This window comes from Struthio camelus, chromosome 2, assembly GCF_040807025.1.
Source record: "Struthio camelus isolate bStrCam1 chromosome 2, bStrCam1.hap1, whole genome shotgun sequence".
NCBI lineage: Eukaryota > Metazoa > Chordata > Aves > Struthioniformes > Struthionidae > Struthio > Struthio camelus.
In genome coordinates this window covers 7,218,963-7,246,612 of record NC_090943.1, presented here as the reverse complement: position 1 = coordinate 7,246,612, position 27,650 = coordinate 7,218,963, and the positions used below count along the sequence as shown (strand labels likewise).

The 27,650-nt window shown below is 40.2% G+C and overlaps 1 protein-coding gene across 1 annotated transcript in view; it reads right to left on the bottom strand.

The window, feature by feature from the left end:
- Positions 1–27,650, bottom strand: part of LOC104148556 (sodium channel protein type 5 subunit alpha) — a 216,933-nt gene that overhangs the window by 32,026 nt on the left and 157,257 nt on the right. Inside the window, exons 19-21 of the mRNA XM_068934177.1 lie at positions 21,204–21,324; positions 11,757–11,911; positions 7,562–7,735 (exon numbers count right to left, since the gene is read on the bottom strand). Coding sequence (XP_068790278.1) covers positions 7,562–7,735; positions 11,757–11,911; positions 21,204–21,324 — 450 coding nt within the window. The remainder of the gene's footprint in view (positions 1–7,561; positions 7,736–11,756; positions 11,912–21,203; positions 21,325–27,650) is intronic.

Below are 27,650 nucleotides of genomic sequence, written 5' to 3'. Positions count from 1 at the left end.
GAGTAAGTTCGTTACTGCTTGCAAAGTGTTCTCACATAATACAACGTGATGGGACACATGAGTGCCTAGATTAATTATAAACAAAAAATAATCTCCTGGAAAGCCAGACACTGCTTCTCAAAACTTAGTTTCAAGAAGAATTTTACATCACGCTCTCATATTTTTTTCTCCAGGATGTTTCCTCTAACTGCTAGCTCTTTTTCTTTTTCTTTTTCTTTTTCATGCATTCTTTCTTTCTCTCACTCTCTTTCTCTCTCTCTTTCTTTTCCCCATCTAGCGCTCAGATTAAGGCTGTGAAGCTCTATTAATATTCCATGTTCTCAGCTTGTTTTCTGTTTTTCCTGTCCATATTTTTCGAGGCAGTTTCCCTTTCAGAGGGCAGCCTCATTGTAAACAGCATGTGCCACTCCTGTTGGCTTAAATGCTTTTAAATAAATCATTTCTACGTTCTAATTGCTTCCTGGCAGTTTCCAGAAGAACCTCTTTACGTCTTGCTGTTCCCTTAATCTGTCACCTCCTTCACACCTGTTCAGGCTTTTCTAACAACTCCAGTAAATTCCCAAGACAGATGGCTGGGAATCAAGAGTTAAACCTCAGCTAATTTCTGAGGGCAAGGCAAACGATCTGCTGCTGTGAGCTTGCACCCAGCTAGGAGGCAAAGGGTTCAACTCTTATTGATCAGCAGTTTTTCCACCCAACCCTTCCCAAATGGGTTTTCAGCATCTCTCAGTTCACCTGTCCACTGCAGAGAGGCATCATTGCCCCAGACCTCAGGGTCCCATTTATCAGTGCTGGGTGGGATGGCAGAGCGGTCATTGTGGCTTTTGGGGACCATATGACACTTCTTGACCAGCTAAAGCTCGGCCAAGGGCCAAAGACTTTCTCCTTGTTACATCTCTGCATCTCCAGTGAGCACGATGGTGGCTACGTGGGTGCAGCTATCTTGAAAAGTCTGGTATTTCTACTGGGATTTAGAGAAAAAAATTCTGATTCTCAGGGAAGTTCTACTTCTCAACCAGACTATGTGCAGAGATGGCCTTCATTTACGGCAGCTGAATAAAAAAGACATTCTCCCCTTAAAAAGATTTAGGAAACCACTGCACAGTTCATTCCAGGGTACCTTCTTGCTGCTGAATGCTGTTGTCAAAAGTGGACAGGAAGACGCTTTGCTATTTGAGGACAGCGTTATAATGCCAGAGGTGTGCATCGCAATTACTGAGAGAACAGATGATCATTTTCCCAGGAGCTCAGCCTAATCGACCGTGTGGAGCGCTGAGGTGCTTGGCTGAAGGGGTGCTCAATTCTGGGCAGGATTAGGCCCAATCTTACTTGCATATAACACAATGCAAAAAGAAATGAGAAAAATCTGCGTGGGCTGTTATCTCAAGATGCAGTTCTGGTTTTGCTGGTTTCCGTAAAGCACTTATTTAATCAGATATTCCAGATCAATAAAAAAATAAAATGAAAAAAAACACCCCAAAGTTGATGTGGGAAATGAATCTTATCTTGAAAACCATCTCTAATCTGAGTAGATCCTGAGTTTATATTGGCTATGCTAGGATGGAAAAATTATAAGATCCCTGATGCTAGGCATCTGACAGAAAGTACAATCTAGAGCCATAATATAAGTAGGAGTCCTCATCTTCATTTTCCTTAGCACAAACGGCCCTAAAGCCAGTTGTAGAGCCATGCTGAGGTAGGGTGCCTGGCTACATGCCTGTAGGCTCTCCTTCCTCCACATGTAGTGACGGGAGAGGCGAGAGAGGCTGCAGATGCTGGGCAGCCAGCGCTGCAAATTCGCTTACATCCACAACCTATATTGAGATAAACTGTGGGGAGGCAGAAAGGAGATTTGTAGCGTCCGCTGACCCGCTCACACACATTAAAACCAGTTATCTCATCTTCATGAGGATTTTTTTTTCACTTATCCTGAATTAGTCAACATGTAGTAACACAGAATTTTTAGTTTTCTTCTTGAAAGCAACGCTCCCTGGTTTCCGGGGAGGGATTCTCTCTTCTATTTGTTATCTGCGAGGTTTATGTCATCAGCAGTGGCCCAGAAGAATGTGCACTGAGACAGTTTTTAAAATCCCATAAGAGCATTTGCTTTGAGGCACTGGACTAAAACTAGACAAAAATGTGCTCTGAAGTAATAATTTTCTGTTGTAACCTGTGAATTTTCGATAGCTTACACAGAGCACTACTACATTCACTCCTAAGAAGCTCCTCTAAGTGACAAGCTATATTATTTTTGCTTTACTTTGGCTATATTCTCGTCATTCTGTTCTTATGTGCTTTTCAGAACAAAAACTAGACAAAACCCGCATGCTTTTAAGATAATTTCCAAAGAATACAAATTGGGTTTCAGGGTTGTTTGAGAACAACTCATTATATCAGATTGTGCAATTACTGGTAAAGCAAACAGAAATCACCTTGCTAATCAACAGGGAATACAGACGGAAAAAACAATTAAAGTAATCATAAGGCATCAATATTGACTTCACACAGCAAGTTTTTAATTGTCACTTAAAGACAATCCATCACAAGGGCACAATTCAATTCAATTCAATTTTTAACTAGGAATAGAAAGACTACTTTAAATTGTTCATCTCAAAACCAAAGATTGTTAGCTTTTTTTTTAAACTCATCTGGCAGTGAAGTATTCTAAGAAGAAATCTTAGAGCAGGCACTTTCCAGGAAACTATCTTGGAAAATGCAATGTCTTTATTTTTTAAGCATTCAGTGAAAATGATAGTGCATTTAATGACTGAACATCCATGAGCAGTTCTCAAACAAGCAAATAGGAAGTTTGGAAGCAGACAGTCGCTCGATGGGGAATACAGATCTCTAAGTACAAACCCAGCAGCTCCAGGCAAACCGCAGAAACATGTTCGGTTGTCTCCATTCACAAAAGAGTGCAAAAAAGACTACAACTTATTTTACTTCCACAAGAGCATTTACAAAATCCTGCCTAGTGGACTTGGTGAATAACTCATGTGAGAAGTCTGGTCAGAAAATCTATTCCTGAGCCTGGCTTGAACTATTCTGCAGATAAGATATACTGCTTAAACCTGTTGCGAACCACCTGCCTCCACAGCGGCAGAACAGACTCTCTGGGAAAAGGGATGAAAGAAGCTATTTTTCTCACTGGTGACTCAGCTGGAGAGAACTGGTGGGGTATCAGGGCGAAAACTGTGAACCAGATCATCGTCCCACTGCTGCTGCAGTATACAGAGTTTGGGGCCACTGCCGAAGATGATCGGCCGGGAAAGAGGATGCCAACATCTTTAAGAAAGCAATCCCTTGAGAAAATGTCTTTCCCCGATTACCATACCTTAGAAAGACGTGATAAACTTTGCAAGAATTCGTGGAGAAACCCTCACCTCCCCACACCTCCTAAATCAGTAAATGACAACCAGTTTCCTTTAAGCCTGGATCGGAACTAACTTTTGGTCATTTAAATTGGACCCCAGAGCTGCTATGGAAATGACGGATTTTTGATTATGGACTTTGTAGAGATATGACATTAGTGCCTGTTTAAGAGGATTTTTCCGTGTATGCTGCAGGCAATGAAACTTGACTGTGACTTCTTTTCTGAGCATTACTAATGAATTAGGGCAATTACATCCCTTTCCCGAGAGCTCTGCTGCGACGGCTTCTCCAGGGTGTTGCTCTCTCCCCTCTGCATACAAGATATGATCAGCTAAAGAAGAAGCTGTCGACGGCAACACTTCCAGTGTTTGACTGATACAAAGCTCCAGATTGATGCCTTTTCTGAACTGACCACAGCAATGGAATAATCCATCCGCTGTCAGCAGACATTGGGACATAGCTCAGAATTAATTGGCTCAAGCTCAAACTAGATAAGCTCAAGATAATATTTATAGGTCAGAGGAAACAATTGAAAGGAACATCAAACGCGACACCAGCCTGCACAAACGGTGGAGTTTATCTGCTACTTGTTTAAATACCCAACTGTCTCTGCCTATCGCCGTACACGCCTGGTTGAGAACAGTTTTCATAAACATTCATTTTGAATTCCATGCGCCTTTGACTCTGGCCAAGTTCATATTCCTCTTCTAATCTGCTTTGTATGAAGAGGTTTTGATTGCATGAATGCTTGGTAAATATCTATTCTTTGTGAAAATATTTGCCTGTGCATCCTCGCACAGAGGCTTGCGCATAAACACCATTCCTGATGCTCATGTTGATGTCTGTCTAAACTTGAGACATACTGCAGTCTCTAGTTTTTCCTCATTGAAAGTAAATGCAGACTTACAGTCCCCATCACTCCAACTCATGTGCACAGAGAAGCTACGCAGCAGTGTAGAAGTGGGTTACTTTTAGCCGCACAGCTGTTATTTGCTGGGAGATGACTTGTACAGATGAGATGACTTGTACAGATATACATTAACGCTTTTTGTTCAGAGTACCCAATATTTCAGCAGATGTCTAAAGGCATCTCTCCCAGGTACCCTAAGTTCAAAGGAGCCTATATTTTGTGGTTTGATAATTCCTTGCTTCCTTCCTCCCAAAGAAATCTGCTGCAATGCTGTTGATAGGACTTTTTATTGTATTGCAATGTGTTTAAAAGCCCTCTCTTATTCTTCTGCTATGCAGGCGCACTTGTTTGAGAGGCACAGAGGCCTATTATCAGAGATCATCCTTTAGGGATTCTGCATCTAGCAAAAATAGCTTTCAGTTTGTGGATTACTGTGTGTTTTGATGTCCAGGCTTTGCAAGCCAGAATTTTCTTTAGTAATCCACAATTATGAGATGGAGCCTTTGCTGTTCCACAGGCTCAAATCAGTGTCAAAGGTCTTTCACAAAGCATGGTAAGCAAGAAAAAAAACTCTGCAGCAATATGCTTACATTCCCTCTATATTCACTTGCCATTTAGAAATAAAGAATACTTGCAAATTTTGGGCTGGTTTTATGAATTATTCACAGCAGAAAAAGGATTCAGAGTTGCATTTATACAATGAGAAAACACAGATGATAGATGGTGTCACATGTCCAATGAAAAATCAACCATCGCAGCTTGAATTTTGAATACCGATACCAAACTGCTAATGAGTAATTTGCAGATCAGGAATTTTTAAGTGAATAATTTTAAACAAATAAATTTGAGAAAATCAGACAAGTGGTTCATCTGCTTCTTTTGGAGCATCTAATTCATCCATTCACTCCCTTCTGCATTTCAGTTGCAGCGATTTGGTTCTCAAAGAACGGAAAAGAAAATGTAAATTAAAGTAAAAAGTATGCTGTAGAAATGGTAGCATGTTGCTCTGCCAATTCAGAGTGGCAGAGTGTGTGTGAGCAATAGGGTAGGAGAAGAGCATCTGTTAAACCCGCTAAAAATATAGTACAGGGTTCTCATAATCCACATTGGAAAATGACTTTGAAGAATATAAAGGGGCAAGGGGAAAAGCTTTATTAATTGGTAACATCAAAGCACAAGCGATTTCCGAAAGTCAATTAATTAACTAAAACAACTCAAGGGTGAGGCAATTTTTGGCTAGCTTAGCGAACCTCCAAAAACAACATTTAGATGTGTGCTAAAAAAACAGAAGGTCTAGGTCAGTAAGGAGGCTCTCGGTGGATTTTCTGGGGAGATGGAGAGTCTCGGAGACCTGCGGTCCCTTTCCCCAGTAGCACTGTCTTGTGCCACATGGGCTCTGGATCTGTGGCAGGGGATGTGTGTCCTCTTCCTCCAGCCTGCCTGTGGCTGACACTGCAATCTGACATTACACTCATAAACGCTAACATTAAAAGGCAAATCTGTACCTAACTTTCTGGGTTACATATTGACTTTGCATCCTTAAGTAGTTTCATTTCCAAGGGATCTTTTCACATGCAAGACAGGATTTAGCTTGGTTTCTGTTTTACTCCCTTTGGTATTAATTAAATGTCACACCCTAATATATGTATTTATAACAACTGTGGAACTCGTTTGAAATTGTTAATACTGAAGAGGAGCAGAGCTTAAAATTTTTTCAATGAATATACTATTCAAACTGTTGTTCCTGCCAGGAAGACCCCCTATTTATAGTTGTGACAATATTCAGCCCTCATCCAGCACCCTTAGTCTTCAGAAGCTCATTGCGGACTTTAACTACAATAACAAAACCCTGGAAGCTCATATAATATTGTAGATGATTCTTATTAGTCCCATTTTACAGATAGAAAAAACGAGGAAGAAAAGCTATGTCACTCAACCTAAACCACAGTAAGCGTAGTTTTCTGAGCTGGGCTATAACTTAGGAATTGGTGGTTTCCAGTTTTGTGGTTAGATAATTAAAACAGGCCTTCCTCTCCTATTGAAGCTTATCTGTGAAAAATGAGTGCCTTCCCTTTAAGAGGTTTCCAGGCATGTATGTGAAGAGGAATTTATGACCTACAATTTATGTAAGGAACTTCCCTTTTATAAATCAATTTATTAAAGCTCTGGAGAAGCTTCCAAAGGCTCTGATCCAGCAGTGCACTTAGACATGTCCATAACTTCAAACAAGTAAATTGTCCCATTGAAGTGCTTTTCTGGACTGGGGCCAAAGAAAGTGCAGTTTCTCCCTTGAGTCAAGCTTCAGATGTGAAACGGGGAAAAAATAATTTGTCAAAAGTTTAATAAGCTCCAGTCATAGCAAAGCTTTGCCAGCCTGCTGCACTAATACCTCAAGCAAATAAGAAACGGCCTCAGGGAGAGAATTGCCTCCCTTATTGATACATTGTGATGAAATGTTAAATCTCACCTGGGTAATGAATTGTTTCTGGCTTTTCAAGAACTGAAGAGAACCCCCATCCAGGCCTCGCGAAACCCCAGATCTGATGTGCTAACCTTCTCCTTTTCTGCATAGGTGTCCAAAGCGCACACAACTTTGGAGGAGAAATGCCTGGCAGCAGCGATACTCTTGGGACTTGAGCTCCCTTTTATTCAGCTACTACTTAACTTTAGGGCTTATCCTTTCAGTAGCACCAAGCATTGCAATATTTCAAAGATTTGGAGCATTTTGTAAGGCTTTGTAATGGTGAAATCACTTTGGCAAGATGACTGTTCACACCTTCTTCTGGACTCCTTCACTTGTAAATACTTGGGAGATGGTACTGAACATACTGTTACGCATCCCTGGCAGCCTCGCCAGGAAACTGTGCCAAGGACAGCTTCTCTAATCTGCTGAAAGACTTGTGTGTCGAGGTCATGCGCAGAGCAGCCGGGGTAACCAGACCTGGTGCTAGCCGGGAGTGTGGAATCAGACGTTAAACGCTAAAAGAAGGAGCGAGTTCTTACGGACAAAAATGGAACGTGACTCAAATTAGCAGGGTAACGCCTCTGTGTAGTGATGCAAAGCTGGTCTCTGTGTCCTGGCACGCTGATTCATGGGGATGCATAGTTACACACAGTTACACAGTCTGGCAATTTACGTTTCAGTTCGCCTTAGGTTGTTACTCTGAATCAGAGTGATAGCGGTCATTTTGCAAATGCAGAGTTGTCAGATTTAAGAGGACATTCTTGTACATTACAAAATCCAATACAAGAAACATAATATTGCAATATGATACTTACATCTACGATGAGAAAGTCAAGCCAGCACCAGGCATTGGTGAAATACTTCTTGAAGCCATAAGCCACCCATTTCAAAAGCATTTCCAAGACAAAGATGTAAGTGAATATTTTGTCAGCATATTCCAACATGGTTTTTATGTTTTTTCGGTCTTCCAGGTAAATATCTTCAAAAGCCTGGAAGTACAAAAGATTTATTAAAAACCGTTCTTTTGAGCTATACTGGAAAATATCAGTGCTGTATTGCAAGCCCATAGTATTGTTTGATGGGACATCCTGTACTGTCTATGATTTTTGATGTATTTTAATGTTACTATCAGAACGAGTGCATAGCCATAAATGGGACTGATACTAAACAAGGCACTGCAATAAGGGCCTAACTTCAGGTGTATTATTAACTTCAAACTGATCACCAGTTCAATCACCAATTGATCACACCCTCTAGAGTGCAATTCAGTGCATGTACATACGTCAGTCAGGATGTCTGAACGGCATAGGTGGCTAAGCTTCGACTCCAGTACAGGGAGATCTTTTCAGCCTACTCTGTAGTAGATAGATGGTCAGCTAACTCCAGCCTTCACTGGCTGTACTGACAAGATGTCCTGTGAGTGTAAGAGGAACTTAGACACTCTGCTTTTGGGTTTGTGGATCTGTGAGCTGGCTGCTTCTTTGGGGGTCCCACACATAAACACCTCATGCCATTTGACCTGGCCAAGGGTGTCCTACCTCAGCTCCTGCTGGTTGTGTCACTCTTATGTGGACACCTCAGATGCCCCAGGGCGTTGGTATATTTCAAAGGACATTGGATGCCTGTCTTTAAGCAGCAGAATCCCACCTGAACATTTAGTCAAATGCATCTTATTGCTGATAATGACAAATTGGGTCATTAGCATGCTTAAGCCTGTTTTACAGCGTACTAGCGTTCCCTGGCTTCTGTTCCGCCATCACATTTCAGGTAGCTACAGATATCTGCCGCAGGAAATGCTCATTATTATTCACTTAACAGAACAATTATGTTTTAAAGGTCAAGGTATCTATCTACCCATCTCATTTGTCTCTCCAACTAATCATCTGCATGGCATCATCAAAAGACATTCAGTTTCTGTAACAAGTATGAGCAACTTAATAGCTCCTTTAAAATATTTAAGATATAAAACAATATGCCTACTAAAATAAAATATATAAAGTAGTCTCACAACTGAGCTTTCACTTTATAACGTACGTATAATGTACCTTATAATGTAATCAAATCAAATGCAGGACCCTGCATTTGATAAGCTTCCACATACATGAACTGGTTTGGACTTGTAAGTCCAAACTCAGCTACTGAAATGACGGTCATTATAAAAACAGCTTCCATCCTCTTGTAACTTGGATAACTGAGGTTTTGATACATTATTCTTGTCCCACAGTATGACCTAGAGCACTTGGCAGCAAGAAAGCACAATATTATTTGAGAGGGTCTGTGCTAATCATCTTAATTATCTGCATTTACGTATTTCAAGATCTGTAACTACTTTCTGAGGAACTTCAAAAAATTAACAAACACCCGCTGCTTGCAGATACAAGAAGTGTCTTACTTGTCACTCAACCAGTCACACTGGTCTTTTTCCTGCCAGGGAACAGTAATTAAACTGACAAGAAAGCTTTGGCAGCCTATACCAAAGCTTGTCCATTTGTCCCCACACTTTGGGGTGACGTTTTCACTGCAACTCAGTCTCCTATCTCGCCTTCAAAAATGATATTTCAAGGGTGTGAAAGAGCTGTTGGAGAAAGCCACAGAAAACAATACACAGAGATTGGAGTTTATCACTTCTTGTAGGGGCTCACTCACTTTGTCAGATGACTTGCAGTACTTTGCAATTACCACAAAAATAACAACAAACCATTTAAAGAGATTTCCTCCTCTCTATCCCTGCTTTCCTCTCCCTATTTTCTGGTAACTTGTCAATGGCATTTGCTCTACTAAAAGAAAACTGTGAATCAGGAAGCAGCTCGAATATGAGCTGAAGAATATACTACTCGAATGCTTGAGGTGGACTATTCTTCTGTAAGAGCTATGGACTCTAATAGAGTAAAGACACAAAAGACTAAACTTCAGTGCTTAGCATTTTTATATGGCAACAACTGATGAAAACTATGCTATAAAAACATCATTAAGGGCTATATCTACTCCCTTGCTTTGTGTGTTAAAAAAGAATTGAGAGGATACCTACAGCATTACCCACAATTGCCATTAAAACATAGGATCCACATTTGTATGTTGATGGTTTAAATGCAGAAGAAAGGTCTTTAAATCTTTCCCACTAAGCTATAAACATATTTTGATGGCTTAACTTCCACATACAAATATATACTGGCTTTAAACTCCCTTAAGAACTTAGCACATTACAGGGATGCAGGCAGATGAGCTGAGATTTTGGAAGAGCTCACTCACCCCAGACTAACAGAAACATATCAAGTTAGAAAAAAGTTGTGGGTTCCCCCCAGCATCTCTAACCAAAATTCTGAGGTGTGGTGCTGATATGTGAGAAAGGGCAGCAGAATTTAACCAGAGAATTATACAGAATTGTACTGGCCAGGTTGAAAATTGCAGAGAGATAAATGAACATGTGCAACGAAAAGTAAATTAGATTTATATCTCAGTGTTCAGTATTTAAAAAACTTTAATTACATATTTAAGGAAGTACATTCATCTAAAGTGCATTATAGCGAGCGACGTGCTCCCTTTAAAATGTATTAAAAAATTAACATGCTGATCCTCAAGCTGGTGCAAAAACCATCAAACTCCATTGATTTCATCAAAGCAATGACAATTTGCAGCAGCCTAGTATCTACCAAAGGTCTTCAGCCTCTTTTCATCATAAAATAAAAACCCTTCAGTGAAATTTCAGCCCATCCCTAGTGGACCTGGCGAATGATGCATTTCTTTCCTTTTTGTATCAACATTTACGTATTTCAATCTTCTCGTCTCCCTACAGGTTTCTTCCTTAAACTACATAAACCAAGTACTTTCGAGTTTTCTCATAGCTCTTCTTTTATAGGCCACTGGTAATTTTTTTTGCTTTCCTCTGGAATTTTGTCAATTAGCCCACATCTTTCCAAAAGTGCAATGCCCAGAGCTGAAGCCAGTGCTCCAGCTGAGGCCTCCTTGATGCCAATTGGAGTGGAAGAACATGCTTATTTATACAACCCAATGGGGTGTTAGGCTTTTGTGCAGTGGTATGAGGTGGCTTACTCCTGTTCCATTGCTGTTCTCTCTCCAGCTCTTTTTAGTAAATCTGCTACCTTACTGCACATCCTGCATCTTGCCTTTTTGCCCCTGATGATTCCTGACTAGGTGAAGCATGTGTATTTCTTAGACGACTCGCCTCTTATATGTTTAAGCCAGATTCATCCATTTGGCAGAAGCTAATCCTGACCTCCAGAGACGCACTTGTAACCCGTCCGAATGTGATACTGCCAGCAAATTTAGAAAGCCTACTTCTTACTCTCCACTGAGGAGATCATCAGTGATGACCAGACCAAGGCCTAGAACTCTTGATATATCTCTTTCTTTTATGCTCAGCTGAAAACTTGGGAGAAATCCCACCAGTTTCAATAACATTCCTGGCACATGCAAAAAAACCCACAGAAATGTGTGTGTGCTGGATCAGAGCTTTAAGCTTTAAACCGAAGACCTTAATTTTTTTATCTAGGTGAGCACTGTGGGGAATAGTAGAGGGTAGGGAAAGATGAGGATGAAGGACTAGTACAGTGATCAGGCTGCTTTCAGAGCATGGAGGAAACAAGCTGGTCAATCAGGCCAAACTCTCAAAAACTGCAGGCCAGTTGCCATCACTACAGAGCGCGCAGGGCTGATAATACAAAGAAGAAAATCTCAGTATGCAGTGAGGTCTCAGGAGAAAGGGACTCCTTATCAGAGTCATGAGCACTAACTAACCAGCCTCAATTCATACTCATTCTTACAGGTGCAAGCAGGAGTCATCTATATGGGGAAGTTATTGTGATTTAAGCTAACATTAAATAAAAGTGTGACAGTTAGCCACTGACTCTGTGGGTAGCGCTTTGACTTTGTACTCACTAAGTCTTAAAAGACAGTAAGGATTTATAAGATGTGGAATGCAGCTAGCCTGAGACTGCCTTCTCTTAGACCCATGTCTACTTTCAACCGACTAGGAAATCCTGTTACATTTACCAGGGCTCCACTGCTCAGCAGGATCATGAAAATGATGAAAGTTTCAAACCAGTTGTGTTCAACGATTCTGTAGCAGGTTTTCCGTAGCCTCCACCAAATTTTGCCTGGAAACTTTGTGGTATCCACTGAACAGCATGGGAAGAATCGGACACAAACTGAAAAGGAGCAAAAAAAAAAAAAAAGTAATCAATCGAATCAATTGTTAAAAAGACTATTCAGTGTCTAAAGCTGCAATAAGGATCTTCGAAATAAGATTTCTCATAGGTATGAGCTACTCTATAGAGACTTTCCTCCCTTGTTTTTCTTTTCTTTCTCTTCTGCTCCGCCTTCTGTTTCCCCCTCTCACTCCTCTATTTAAAAATACTCAAAGCCACTTAAAATCTGCCCCAGTGGGTTTTTCCAATGATTTTTAAGACATTGAAAATGCTGGCAGTGAGTCACCAGTGCCCCAGGTCAATCATATTGTATTAACTAAGCACAGGCAACACAACTGAGTGGGCCTAATGATTTTAGCAGGGTATTACCCATAGTCTCAACGTCCTTCTAAAAATAGGAAAGATGTTTTCTTGGTGTTGTGATACCACTAGCGTTACTGATTAAAACGATGATTTGATAAAAGGGAGAAGAGGGGATGATGTGCTGTAGTGCAGATGGGACCAAAGTGCTGAAAGGATTCGCACGGCAAGAGCAGGAGCAGATTTTGACTTCTTGTACTTTCTTGTACTTTCTTGAGCTTAAACAAGGCATTAGAGTTCAATTTAAAAAGGTACTTAGGTGGCTAAATCCCTTTTCATTTAAATGGAAATTTAGATATCCAGTCTCTCCATTGACAAGCTGGTTCCCCACTGGCATTTCATAGTGCTTTCTGACCTCAGTGAGGTGTTGCAATGACAAATACTCTGTGATAGCCAAATGCTATAGCAGAAATGGGGACCACACAAGTATGTGTGATAGGCAAAACTATGACCAATTTTTTATTCTTCTTACAACACTTAATTGTTATAGCAAAAGAATGATGTCATTGGTGATGGACGGATCCATCTTTCCCATTTGAAAAGCACCATGTCCATTGGTTTGTGCTGGGTTGGAACTTAAAACTGTGATGAGCACACACCCTGGTAGCTGGGACTTGTCCTTGTCCAGGCTGGCCATTCAGCTGTATGTCACAACATATGCTGATAAAAATGACCCTCAGAAACTACACTACTTCCAAAAAGCAACCTTTTAACCTTATCTCTGCTTTAAGTGTTGCAAAGAAAGACACTTTGCTATGGTATTTTATCACCCCCACCTTGCAGTAAAAAATTACAGGCCAGCCGTTTCTGTAGCTGAAAAATGGCCAAGGTTACTAACGCGTTTGAAGCATAGAGCAACTGCTCAGAAGTGACAACAGAGGACATCTCACTATGGTGATGTAATGCAATGTTATTGCAAGTAGAAATAATATTTAGTCAAGGAAACTGAGGAAGGAAAGAGGGTGAGTGCCAAGGTTATGTATGCAGCAAATGCTGCTAATTCAAGGTAGCATAACTAAGGTGCTTGAGCTGCATGTGATTTGTGAGGAGATCAAGTTCAACTCCTGGGATGTTTGGATTCCCATGTAGCTGGAAGTGGGACTGTGCTGGCAGCGGGCTGACAGGTTTTCTGAGTCCCAAACTCTGCCAGGAGGAATTGAGCTGCTAAGTCTGCCAGGGTCCTCCTGACATTTTCTTTAAGTTTATATTAGCCCTGGTCTTCCTGCTGTGGAGTGCCAGAACTGAAGGGCGTTGCTATCATATTCCATATGTGATCCACTCACACAGAATCACAGAATCAGAGAGTGGCCAAGGTTGGAAGGGACCTCTGGAGATCATCTAGTCCAACCTCCCTGCTCAAGCAGGGTCACCTAGAGCATGTTGCACAGAACCTTGTCCAGTCAGGTTTTGAATATCTCCAGAGAAGGAGACTCCACTACCTCTCTGGGCAACCTGTGCCAGTGCTCAGTCATCCTCACAGTAAAGAAGTTTTTCTTCATGTTCAGATGGAACTGCCTGTGTTTCAGTTTGTGCCCGTTGCCTCTTGTCCTGTCGCTGGGCATCACGGAGAATAGTTTGGCCCCGTCCTCTAGATGCCCTCCCTTCAGATATTTGTATACATTGATGAGATCCTTCCTCCATCTTCTCTGCTCCAGGCTAAAGAGGCCCAGCTGCTCCAGTCCCCTCATCATCTTTGTAGCCCTCTGCTGGACTCTCTCCACTAGTGTCATGTCTCCGAGATGTTTAGCAGGTGTAGGTGCTTGGCTGTGTAAAGTTTTAGGATGAGACTAACAGGAAACAGGTTACAATTTATGTTAAGGTAATCCTACAGTGATGCAGGATGCAGTGATGCTACCCGTCCTTTAAATGCTTCCATCATACAGATCCCCACCTGCTCCACAATTATCATTGTACTCTGGAATTCAGAGAAATTCTAGGCTCAGCTGAAATACACTAAATTAATCAAACTATTTGAGAAGAGCATAAGAGTAGGAGAAGATGTTAGCTTAAGAGCAAAAGACCACCAGCTCTCTATCTCTTTGTAGGTCATGTACCACTCCAATAAAGGAAAGTTATATCCCCCTTATCGCTCTGTGCACTCCAATCCTAGACACTGAAGAATCACATCAAAGGATAAAAGCATATGGCGTTAGTCAGTGCTTTTTGCTAAAAGCAGTACAGCGCACAGCGAAGGTGAGCTGTGTGAGGTGGGTATATATTAGGAAGTAGATACACGGCATGGACTTCAGGCATGCAGTACTGCATGGTATCAAGTTCCCAGAGCTCATATACTTGTGAGGAAGCACTGCCTGGAGCACCATTTATTAGCCTGAGGTGTCCATGCAGTATAATCACACCAGCACGGCACGACTCTTGAGGCTATTGGCTCCCTTAGCAGTAGTGTCCTGAAGCTGTTATACTGCTTCCGATTGCACAGCTACCGTGGTCCTTATCAACTTGCAGATGTCTGATCCACACTCTGTGCTGCTATCTATGCAAGTACATGAGTCAACTGTTACCCAACTTCAACTCAGGAAGATCAGGGACTCGGGCTCAGATTCCTCATTCATCCTGTGAACGTCCTACTGAACAGGTTGTTTACTACTTAAGTGTGGATTTCTCATTTAAAGCAGAAATTCCCTTTTGGGTCTGAGCTAACTACTGCTTCTAGCGGTAGAAACTTCTCATCAGCCTATCTTGCTCCCATTAATAGTTTAAATTTTGAAAAAAATCTTCATTTTTCTGACTTCAAACATTTCTCCATCCTCCCCTCCTCCCTCCTTTAGTTCTAACTTACTTCTTAGACTGATACTTGACTCTTTAGTCTCTTAGATGAGTGCCTAGGCTCAGCTAGTCATAGGCTCCATAAGTGTCATTGGAAAAAGTTAGGATCTTTCAGTAAGTGTTGCTCCTCGATGTAAGATAGGTTGGACCTCCATGCCTTGGAGGAGCCTATCTCTGTCCTTCCACTACAGAGGAAGCCTGCACGACTACTTACGCCCAGGCATAGCTAAAGTTAAGAGATCATCTTCAAATTAAACAATAATGAGAAGGGCACCAGAAGATCTCAAGTCACTTCATCTGTGATTCAAAATTTTTATAAAATGGTAAAAACAGGCTATCGCTGATTCACTCAGCTTCCATCGGATAATCCACAGGTATGGAGCTGTATTTTTAAAGATGTAAAGCCAGCTGAGACCTTTTTTTTTTTTTTTAAATGTTCTTTCATGGCTCACATGCAATTCTGTTCTGAAATTAAAAAAAAACCCTCCTAGTTACTGACAGTAATACCTTGAAAAATCCAAAATAGCTTCTCAGATGAGTCAGCCCAAATTCACAGCACTATTAAATCCCATGCTTTTGATTGGGCCCAGTTCAGGAATATTTAGACCAGATTCTGATACAACAACTAATGTCAAGTAGCACTGCCATGAATAATCATGCTGGTTGAATTCAGATGAAATGCTATTTTTATCTTCTCATAAATCAAATAGAAAAAAAGAAAATTGAAAGGGAAAAAGAAATACTGACCACAAATAGGTCTTTTAATGAGTAAGTAAGGTCTGCTTCCATTTTGAATTTTTTGATTTCTCTCATTGATGGTTATTTAGTGACCGTACTTTTTTTGGAATTTCTCATGCTGCCTCTAGCCTACTATTCTGGTGACCTTGACCCAAGCTTAAATATAGAGTTAGAAGCTTCACATAATCCAACAAAAAAGTTTACTTGATGTTGGTCAGTGTTCCAACATTTTTTCCCCCCCATTTCTATGAAAGTGTCAGGAAATATAACTTGATATCAGACACATTCCAGTGTGTTTTAGGGGTGACCTGGTGAGGCTCTGAGCAGTCAAAATTTCAGCTGACTTCTACAACAAGGTAGGTGGTCAGCAGACCCCCGATTCAGGTCTTGAAAGCGATTTATCCACATGAAGAAGACTGTTCATTAACACTTTTTAACATAGCAAGTGTCAAGACATGAGTAAACCCTTTGGCATTTCTTGTAAGAGCATTACTTATACTGCCTTGTCTAATCGATTGGTGCTATCCCCATAAAATCAATGCTATTAGAAAACTAGTTGAAGAAGTTACCTGCCTTTTGATTTAGTCAGGGCTCAGTCTTGCCACCCTAAGTCATGTTGGGCTACATCTTTTTTGTGAGTAAACTGATTCATTTCCACTAAAGCCTTTTGGGTAGTAGGCTACTGCTCAACAGAAACATGGAATAGCAGAAAAGGTCCTACAGAAAGGGACAAGTTATTTGCTGGCAAAACAGTGAAGCTGCACTTGCCCAAGAACAACACCTGTTTTTAATTCACATTAGAATATTACGTATCATTTCCCACTAACCAGAGACCCTTTCATCAGGAAACTGTTCCAAATGCATCAGTTTAGCATAAAGTTATTTACTTTTTGCTTGTTTTTCATAATGAATGAGTTTTTCCCTTCAGCCACTGCAGTGTCCTGCAGCATAATCATAAATTGCAGATTGCAATGGGTCCTAAACTGCAGGTGCAAGCAGAAAAGAGCATGTGACAGAGAAAGAACTTAAGCATCTATCACAATGACAAACAAGCTACCAAAAAAACGGGAAGAATTTAATTTGCCATGCATTTTGTGTGAATATTTCTGTCATTCTACATTCATTTTTTCTTGCATGTTTTAATCACGGAGCTGCTAGACCTTATTGCCTTACCCTGGTGCATTATGAAACAAATTTCTCCATTGTAAATGTGGGAGCAATACTATGGTAGCTTCCTTCTGCATGCATGGCACCCAGGCCTGGTGGTCTGAGGCTTCTGAGTAGAACCTTTACAATCCACAGCTTGTTTACACCTCAATATACATTTAAAATCACATAAAATTGTTAGGGATGTTTTGGCTAGATTAGGCTGCTGATTATCTTCAGTAGGCCAGGAAGACCAATTAATTTCTTCTACACTGTGGTCCAATATGTCTTCTACATTGTATTCAGACCACAATAACTTTATAGCTAGTTTTACACAGAAATTTCCAATTGCTGGAACATTCATTTCTAGCACAAAACTATATTTTGCTTGACTTTGAATGGTAGCTGCAGCAATGCTTGGTTTGATACAAAGAAAATACGTCTTCCTCACCACAAATTCAAGCAGGTAGATACTTATAACATTGTTCTAATATATATCTGCCAAGCTGGGTTTCTAAAGACCAGTCTGGCTAGTGGTACGTACTCAAGCAAGAAAGCAAGTCTGATTATACTATCTTTTTCTACAGTCCCCAAATGACCTCCTGAACAACTGGTAGCAGGGGAGGAGGGAACATGATCTCTACAAACTCTCCATATCTACCCCTTTTCTCATCCTCTGGATCCATGACCAGACTGGCTTGCATAGCTGGGTTGGCCCACCCAACACTGACGCGAGCCTTTCTTTGAAAGAAGGGTTCAGCAAGCTGAAATCTAGAGGTCCTATCCAACCTGGATTATTCTGATTCTGAACATTCAGTAGGACTGTAAGTATTTTCTGAGGTCTGAAAAGCGTAAGAGTAGCTACCTTTTCACTTTTGTATTTCCAAACAGCTGCTAACGGCTGCTGGGGGGGACGTGACAGCTTTCCACCATTAACCACAATAACTTCACTTTAGCGCATGGAATTTTCCAGCTGCAATACTCGCTCTTAGATGGTAACATGAAAATAAGGTTGTGGATGTCCTTGGTGTCACGGGTTGCGATCAACCGCCTGTTGAGCAAGGTAGTTCACTCTAGCACAAACATCTGATGATAGTGCTTTGAACCGTTTGCCAGCAGCCTGTATCTGGGGAATTACGCTTGAGGACGCGGTGAAAATTTTCTCCTATTAGGGTCTGGGAGAGAGGAGAGTCTGGGGCCAGGGGCTCCCTTTGAATGACCTTCTGTGGGACACAGAAGATAATGTCCAAATAGACAGCAATTTGTGATGCAGAGAGAGCACATACCAATGGCGGTAACAACACTGGAGTGTTGCAAGGCATCTGGAGGAAAAAATACCCAAATAGCTGGCATTACCTAGGTGTTGCTTTCCCATCAACTGGCAACAAGAATGATCTCTCCAGTTCTATCAGTTTTTTTCCCAGCATTACTTGCTAGCTGCCAGAGCTGTGACTCTACCTTGGCTTCACGTTTCCTAACCCAATAATATTGTCAGTTGACCCTAATCAAAGCTATTTTGAGATGATAACAAATTAACAAGTCTTCCCAAGAAAAATGACCTATGGCTAATCTGGGTCACCAACTACGGGAAAACTGTGACCTCCGCAAACTTTCAGCAACTATTTCAAGAACATGCATTATCTTCATTGCCTTTGTTATCTGAAAAAAGGGTCTGAATCCTGAACATATTTGTTCAGGACACAACCTATGCTGAACGTGTTTAGAAACGTCATAGTCTGAATTCAGACAGCTGAGATAATAAGGTAACAACTTAACCCTTCCTACCCCTTCCTCTTCTTCTCACCTAATTTCTGTCTTTCACAAGCCTGTCATTCTCCAGATTATACCTAATATTCTTGTAGCTCTTTATTATAAGACAATAAAGGCCACAATATACAAAACTGCTCGGTGCTTGCCCTTCAATAGTTTCATTTCAGTACTTTATAACTTTACCATATATTAGCTAACTAAACTGAAATTTTCTATGATGATAGCTGTGTGAGGCTTTATTACAACGGTAAGTTTGGGCAGAAATATCGGATGGTATTTAACAGAAGGTTATAGGAAAGTACTTTGTTTCCCTACATATGAATATTATTGCAGTAAGAACAGTTTGGACTTTTAGGTTATAGCACATGGACTTGAAATTTGATGAGGGATCATTCACGTGTCAAGTTTATGCACTTTCCCAAATCCATGAGGATTATAGTCACACTTGGCCTACACAGTAGCCCCTGAAAAATCTGCATTGATACGTGCTCCACAGGAAAGAAGAGCAGACACTCTGGGAAGGACATTGCCTGCAACTGCTTGCTCCACAGGAAAGAAGAGCAGACACTCTGGGAAGGACATTGCCTGCAACTGCTTGCTCCACAGGAAAGAAGAGCAGACACTCTGGGAAGGACATTGCCTGCAACTGCTTCTCCCAGGGCCACCGCGAACCAAGCTAAGGACTGAGCTTCTCTTTGAACTTCCTTTCAGTGCTCAAGTCTCAGCTGACTGTACCTAGGAGAAGAGGAAAACCCCCTGACTTGAGCAGGGAATGATGAGGAACTAGGAGAGAGAAGGAATAAAAGTCAATCCACTGGCAAGCCTGCGGTTCAGCCCACAAGGTCTTTATTTCCACATATCTCTGCAGTCACGATGACAAGGGGGCTTCAAAACCAGCTTAATATTTCCAATGCCTGATCCACCGAGAAGCGTAAAGCTTGTGACTGCTACCACGTATACCATTAATGGCAATGGAGGAGATCTGATAAACCAGGTTGGCATTAGCGTGGTTCTACATGATGCAGTTTTGGGTTCTTTGAGTTCTTCCAATGGCTTTAAGAAGGAGGAAATTACAGAATGCTATTGCTCTGGAAATGAATTAGGGTTGTGCACTGAATGAAGCGGTGCGTTGTGTGATCCCTGCCTTATTTTTTTAAAAAACTGGAAGGCGATCATGGTCAGCCACACCTTTGGCCTTTGTAAACTGTCCAGCATTTGGCTGAGAAATCTTACTAGTAACATGTTTTTTATACAAGCTTCTCTGTGGAATCATAATTTAATTTCTCGCTTTGTAGTGCATGACAGATCACTGCTCACTAGCCTTATTAAGAAATATATTGTGAAAGAATGAAAACTTCAGATCTAATTTTGAAATACTGTTGTATACACCAGAATAGTTACAGCAGAGCACCATGCTTTCTTCAGTCAACCGCATTAATTTTTGGCTACTGCTTTTAAACAGAGCTGCCAAAAAAATGTTTAGATCCTAGGGACATTAGTAAGCCCTGCAGGGCCCCCTTACCTCATTCAATCATCTTCCTCACATATACAGAGATGCACATTTTTGCTGACTTTAGGTGCATTCATATACCCAGTAAATCATTTCTGTCCGATCCCATCTAAGCAGCTCTGTTTTTGCATATAATAATCCTCGAATTTTCAGAGGAATATACTAACATTCAACTAACCCCATTTTCCCTCTCCCAGATTTAAAGAAAAATGAAGAATCTATCTATCTGTGCTATTATTTGGAATAGAACTTGCTTTGAAAAGAAATAACTTAGGATGATATTTACCTTGCAGATTTAGCTAAAGGATAGATCTTTTGATGCAGCTAGCTTTTAACCCTGTGTTTTAGGGAAGGATGGTGTTAAAATTAATAAAATGCTGCTGAATTCTGGTATTAAAAGCAGTTATGTAAATGTGAATTGTTGTTATCTAACATAATTAAGTAAAGCACCCTATGTATAGCACATTCCTGGTCAGATCAAAGTTACGGCACATGCTAATCTTAATGTCTTTTAGAATAAACAGAAGAGACTCCCTGGATCTCACAAACTCTGCAGACAGTTTCTACTAAGGGGCTACATTTAAGCAACAGAAATGACTTGGTTAGCTCTCTACCAAATTTGAGCATGCACACATTTTTGGAAGGCAAAAGCCTTCCCTGGCCATGTTAGAAAAATCAACATTTAAAAAAAAAAACACCCTCTACAGCACAAACTGAAAATGAAAAAAAACCTAACAAGTTAGAAGCTGCACAGCAATTTAGAGCAGGCTTTCAGCTTATCAGACGTTGGAAATTCAAAGACTAATGTTAACAAGTAATTCTGAGTATGTGTTTGGGACATTACAGTATCTAAGAAATGAAGTGCATCCAGCGAAATACTATTGCAAGAAGCCAGAATGACTTGGTGTGAATGTGGAGACATGTTCGATAAGAGAACAGGGGGTTTCTCACTTCAGCATTGCAATGAAATACGCAGGCCCTTACCTTCAGGGAAGCAATCTTCAGGCTCCATCAGCTCCTCGGCAAACTCAGGGATCTGTTCCAGCAGTTCTGCAGGATTTGTCAAATCCACTGTGCTGCCTTCAGAAAGACTGATTTCATCAAGCTTTTTGTCAACAAGAGCAAAGATGAGGAAAACAAATTGATCAATTGCCCTGAAGGAAGTAGCTGATTTTTTTTTTCCCACTAACCGATATCCCAGCTAAAGTGATCATGACAGAAAAATCGCCATGCACTTCATAGGGTGCCCACTGCTCAAGTGACAGGTCTCGCTATTCCATGCTGAGTTAACAGTTGACCCATAAAAAAAACAACAAAAACAAAAGTTAAAATGCAAAAGTTATTTTAAAGGAAAAGAGAAACAAAACATTGAAAGATACTGAACAAACACTGAATATTAATGCTAGGTGGAAGCTTAGAATGATCACATCACTAAACCACCAGAACTATGATCTAGCTCCTGAAATACTGGAGAACGAATCAGAGGATCTGCACTGAGTTCCTATGTCTGGGACCTTATTCCTGAGGCTCCTAACCCTCGGCCAGCGGGCGAAATATAACTGGATCTATACCCAGCCAGTTGGGACCACGCTGTGCTCCTGGAAGCCCTCTCCTTGGAGGGACTCATAGTTTCTCCTCTGAGATGGGCAGAAGTCCCTCTGTTACCAGGCCAAAATGATGGTCTGCTCACCCAATGCCACAGTATGCACCTGTGAGAGGTCTCCTTCACATGCCTTATCCCAAGACTAACATGTTCCCAACATGTGGTGGTGGCCACTTGCATTTTAGTCCCACATTTCTGATCTCAAGGTGATGGGAGAGGAGGAACACATGGCTTTCAAATACCTTTCAGCACTTGTACAGGTTGTCTGAAACATTTGACATCATTGTCTTGGACAAGTGATTTAAATTCAGTGCACCTCAAATCCTCCTCAGCAAAATGGGGACAGTAATATTGCCACTTCCTGAAGAATTGATTGTCAAGCCTAATTAAACTGGGAAGTCTCAAGTAGATCTCCGTAAACATTTCTGGGAAATAGCTTATTTTCAAAAATTGTTTTTGAGGCTGAGCAACATTGGGTTAAATGTGGCAAAGGATTTTGATCAAAATGTGAAGTTTTATTTTGAAATCTCTCTAAATTAAAAAAATTACAATTATTAAAAAGTTAAATTATTAAAAAGGGTTAAATAAAATACCAAATATGAAATAGAAATTTCATTTCAGGTCAAACTTTTTTATTAGAGATTCAAAACATTTTCTTTAGAAGAAAACAGGATATTTTTTCCATTTTTTATTTCAGTAGGCAAAATAAAATGTTTCTATTTCATGTCAATCCAAAATGATACTTTCCCTGATTGTTCAGCTTGGCCACTAAAGCAAAAGATTTAATATTTATCTAGCCTTGCTCAGAGTTTGTTTCTGACTGTGTAGGAGCAGTATCTGGCACCAGTGGGGGACGACAAAGTTAGGACCTTCTAGGGATCGTGACAATTCGAAACAGTCATAAGCAGGAGTCACGAGATGTGGGTTATTTGTTAAATGTCTTATTCCATGTTCTCTGAGTACCTACAGTATCTTGCAATACTATTGTCTCCATTTAAAAAATGAGGACAATAATACTTACCCATGCTTTTAAACAACCTGAGAGATAAGTCATATGAAAGATAGCACTTACACATAAATTATTATTTCCATGAGGATGATGGTGATGGAGTCAGAGAATAGGTACAGCTTTATATATTTATTATTAATGTGAAAATGGGCCCTTGGTTTTCCAGTGTACACAGTCAATGCAAAATTTATAGCTGAATTTAAAGAAATGCTGAACCTGGGGTAAAATGGGCAACCCTGAACATTCCAGCAGTGCTTGCACGTCGGGACGGAAGCTGCTTGTCTGCAATTAACTGCAGCATCCTGAAGGTCATAGTCTTGGTGAGGGCTTTTAATGCTCTGCTCAAAGGGACTACTAACAATTGAAAAGAGAATGTTCAAAAAGAAAGAACAAAAAACACGGGTCAAAAACATGGATAAAGCTTCTAAAAAATCCGTATTTGAATGCAGCCGTCATACAGAGAAAGGCCCATTTTCTACAGACTACAAACTGTATATGAGGGTAGAAAAAAATGCCACACCAAGTTTTAGCACAATCAGAATTTTGTGATACTGTTGATTAGGGAATGCATTTAGTCATTATCTGCTCTGTTATGAGGATGTCAAAACATGCTGAAATAGTCCTGAATCATATACAGTTGTAGGATGTAGAAAATAGGGGTTTCAATGAGAAAAGAAGCCTTGTTGTATATAATTCTTACCAATAGAAAGAAATCAAAGAAAACTGTGAGAACAATGTTAGATCGATAGAATTGTCAATGAGAGTGCCATATTTAGCAGAGACAGGTTAGGAAATTCACCGAACACAATACAGTGCTATTATAGCAGACTACAGGGAAAACATCTTAAGGAATCAAGAATGCTGGAGTTATTTATTAGGAGGAGTTATCAGAAAATATTAGGATCCATCAGCGTCAAAGGGAGGTAGGGAACATGCAAGACAAAACGGACAGGATTTATTTGGAAAAGCATTCAAGGAAGAAGAGACGAAAACCATGGATTTAGAAAACACTAGACTGGGGGTCTGTACTGACACTAGGAAAAGAAGGAACCATACATATAAGAGAGGGGGGGAAAGATTAGGAAAGCTTGTAAGAAAAGAAGCAAAGGTTACTCTTTGCCAGAAAGGTTAAAGGGATTAAGAAGGTTTTCATGAACTCAGTAACGGAAAGAAAAGACCTAGAGACATAATAACAACTGATGAGGGAGATGTAACTCATCAAAATTCAATTGACTAAGAAAATAAACTCTTTTTAAAAAAAATCCAACAAGACGACCAATAAAAAAGGGAGGGAGAGCCTGTTCAAACTGATAAAAGTGTGAACAAAGTAATATTTAGAATACCTGAAACATATGCAAATCAGCAGATCCAGACCATGTGTGAAGGGATCTGATACACTAATCTAACACACCGTTACCAATCAATACTGAACGCTCATGAAACTTGAAAAGGCTCAGGAGAGCAGCAAACACAGTACTGAGATTTGAGAGGAGGAAAAGAGAGAAATCATGGGAATAACAGGTCTCTAAAACTCTTTGCTCTAGCTTATGATTAAATACACGCAATAAATACTCGGAGGAGGAAAGGATAGTACTTTCTTGGAAGCTAGCTGAGTGAAGTGTCAAAAAGACACAAAGACTTTGGGATGGGTCTCTTTTCTGCTGAGGATACTATGCAGCAGTGGGGTACAAAGAGGCCAAAAGGTGGCAAAAAGGACAAATAGGTATGTTCGTTTCCTTTCTTGCAATGAGGAAAGGAGGCATACTGGGGCAGATACTACAGGATCCATCAGAATCCCCTCTGGGAAACCTTCCACTAGTGCGGAATTTCATGCTGCAGAAGGTAATTTTTATTGTTTCTCAGTGGAGTGGCTCTGTCTTAAGTAGCTGGACAGGGCTTCTACACCCACCACTCATGCCCTTAATAGTGGCGGATTGATCTAAATGGGATTTTCAAAAAGGCTTTGGCTGTGAGATGCTGAAATCTCATTGAAAGCTGATGTTTGCTCAAGGTTTAACTCCCTTATCTCCCTTCTCCCTCTCTCCCTTGCCTTTGAAAATCACAGACTTAATCTACCAAATTGACACATGATATATGAACCTTAATAAAATATTTGCATTTGTATTATAATAAAGTCTGTTTTTAAAATAAGTTAAAATTGGCTTGGATTTGCCCAGTACTGCATGGAGAAAAGCCATCCTAAGGATCCAAACAGAACATAAACTTTGTCTTCAGAGGAGGAGAGCTATAAGTGTTATAAGAGTTAACATTATCTTCACTAAAGATATAGAAGAGGTACTGACCACTATAATACACTGGCTGATAAAACTACATTGGAGAGAGTATTGAAACAGAGGCAGCAGAGAGGAAGAGAGAAGTGAAAACCTGAGAGAATAGAGCAAAATGAGACTCGACTCAAAACAATGCAAATGAGACGCCAGGGAAAATTTCAATGGAAACCCTGGAAACCTGTAACTCCAGGTCACCTGGAGTAATATTAAAAAAAAAAGACACGATTTTGCAATGTGCTATAACAGTGCAGAAAACCTTTGTAGAAGCATATGTCTTGAGAATGAGATGTTATATCCTCTCTTTATGATTCTTGGAAACTGTATTTGGGATTGTGTTTAGTTGTTGGCACAGAAATTCCAGAAAGGAACTAGCAAGAAAGAGTTGAGAAGAAAGAGGTAAAAAGAGTCAGATAAAGGGAGCAGAGATATGAATTTACAAGAAATAATGAAATGAAAGAGCAATGGTATATGACTTCATGAGGTAAAACAAAGGCAAAAGGAAAGTAATCACTGTATATTAAATTAAGTGGTATTAATTTATAAAAAGAGAACGACAGATAAAATTGGTAAAAGAGAGTAATGAAATGATATTCTGAAAAGGGGAAAAAAATTAGACTAGTTATTAAGGAAATATTCCCAGCCGTGAGATTTTTCTAAGCAGGTGAATTGTTCCTTTTGGTAAATGAAGAAAGCTAAGCTATCTGTTATATTTAAAGGTAGACTGGACAAAGTTATATCAAATATTTTACAGGGAAGTGTTTTGACAGAGAAATGTACTGGTTTGTTCTTTGTAACATGGATTTTACTTCTATAGTGTCTTTCTAATGATTTATATAGGATGAATTTTTAAGCATATAATGTATCTTTCACTGCCATCAACAGTGTTTTGTGCAGAATATATTCAATGCATCTTATGACTTCCTGTTATTGACTGACTATCTCAAAGTCCTCTCTCTGGGGCATACCAAATCTGTTAAGTTACTTCCTCACAGTTGCTGGCTTTATATGGCTGGTCGCAGGTTCTTGGGACATTTATCAAAGAGATTAACATGTCCTTATGTGTCGGCACTAAGATTACTTATGAATAGGAGGACTGTAAGCATGTAATGTCCATGCAAGAGCTGTCCTTCAAAAATAGCATCCTTTGGGCTTTGCTCTTTCATGTTGGTATTCATAGCCTCATGTGAACTTCCGTTTGATTTCAAGTCCTCCCTGGATTGTTGCCATATGCCTCCACCTCTTTCTAAGCAGCCAGAAATAGAATCAATTATACTCTACTATAGAAAGGTGACATTTGTGTCCCAGGACCCTTTGAAATTTGAGGGAGGAAATGGGGATTATTTCTTTATCACAGTGTTGCTGAATATATCAGGGCTACAATGTTCCTGTATTATTATGACACTTCGTTATAGAACTAAAAAAAGGACATAATTTTCCAACCTCCATTATAGGGTAACAAGGTTTATTTATCTTTTAAAAAAGGTTTAAACAAGAAGGATACCTAATCCCCTGTGAGAAAATTTCCTAAGATGGTCTTATACTTCCTACTAGTTACAATTCCCCATCTTACTAGTTCAATGCTTTTTTCTTTTTTTTTTTTTCTTTTTTTTTCCCTTTTGGTAAATATATGTGCCTTTTTTTCCTGAGTTTAAGATATCAAATGTTTGAGTGTCCCTCTTCGAAAGTTCAGGGACTTTCCTTTCTGAAGTTGAAGTTCAAAAGGCCAAGAACTCTTCCGGTGAGGAGAATTGTTCCTGACAGAAATGCTTCATGGCTAGAGGATTTCTAGTTACTGGGAGCGGAATTTAGCTCACCTAAATCTAGATCTCTACAGTATAGATACAGCTACAATTGAGCTAGTTACCTTGGCTTCCCTTTACAGTCAACAGAGATAAAAAGGCACTTTTAGAAGATAACTCATCTGGCCTAATTTAAATGTTGATTTCAGTATGAGATGAGGCACATTTACCTAACTATATTGACCACAGGTCTTCCTTGACTGTAGAGGGGTCTCGGATGATAAGTTCAGATGCAGGTGTCTACACTTAGTTGCACGAAGTCTACCCCATCTGACAATATTAATCAGCATAGACAAGATGTGCTCTGGCTCAGCGACTGCTCCAGGCAAGTAAACATTTGTCCGTAGGATTGCTCCTACTGGGCACAAGCTCTCTAGCAATTGTATGGTAGAATTGGAAAAGGTGTGATATGTGTTTTTATATTATGTTATCCTTTCACTTTCATTAATTCATTCCTCCAGAACTGCCAGCAGTTCCAGTCTCCAGGATCTAGGGAGTTCCCCAGACTCCCAGGACATCACCTTAGCTCCTGATTTCAATAAGAGGACCCCACCACTTTCTAATTTCTAAGGCAATATCATATCTACAAAACGCTGAATTTATATGCAAAAAAACCAACAGGTCAGCGATTAGGATATAGGGAATTTAAAGCCTGGAGTCACTCAGTGTGCAAAAACATTTATTTTCAGTATTTATGTTTATAAGCACAATGTGATCCTAAAGGATGAA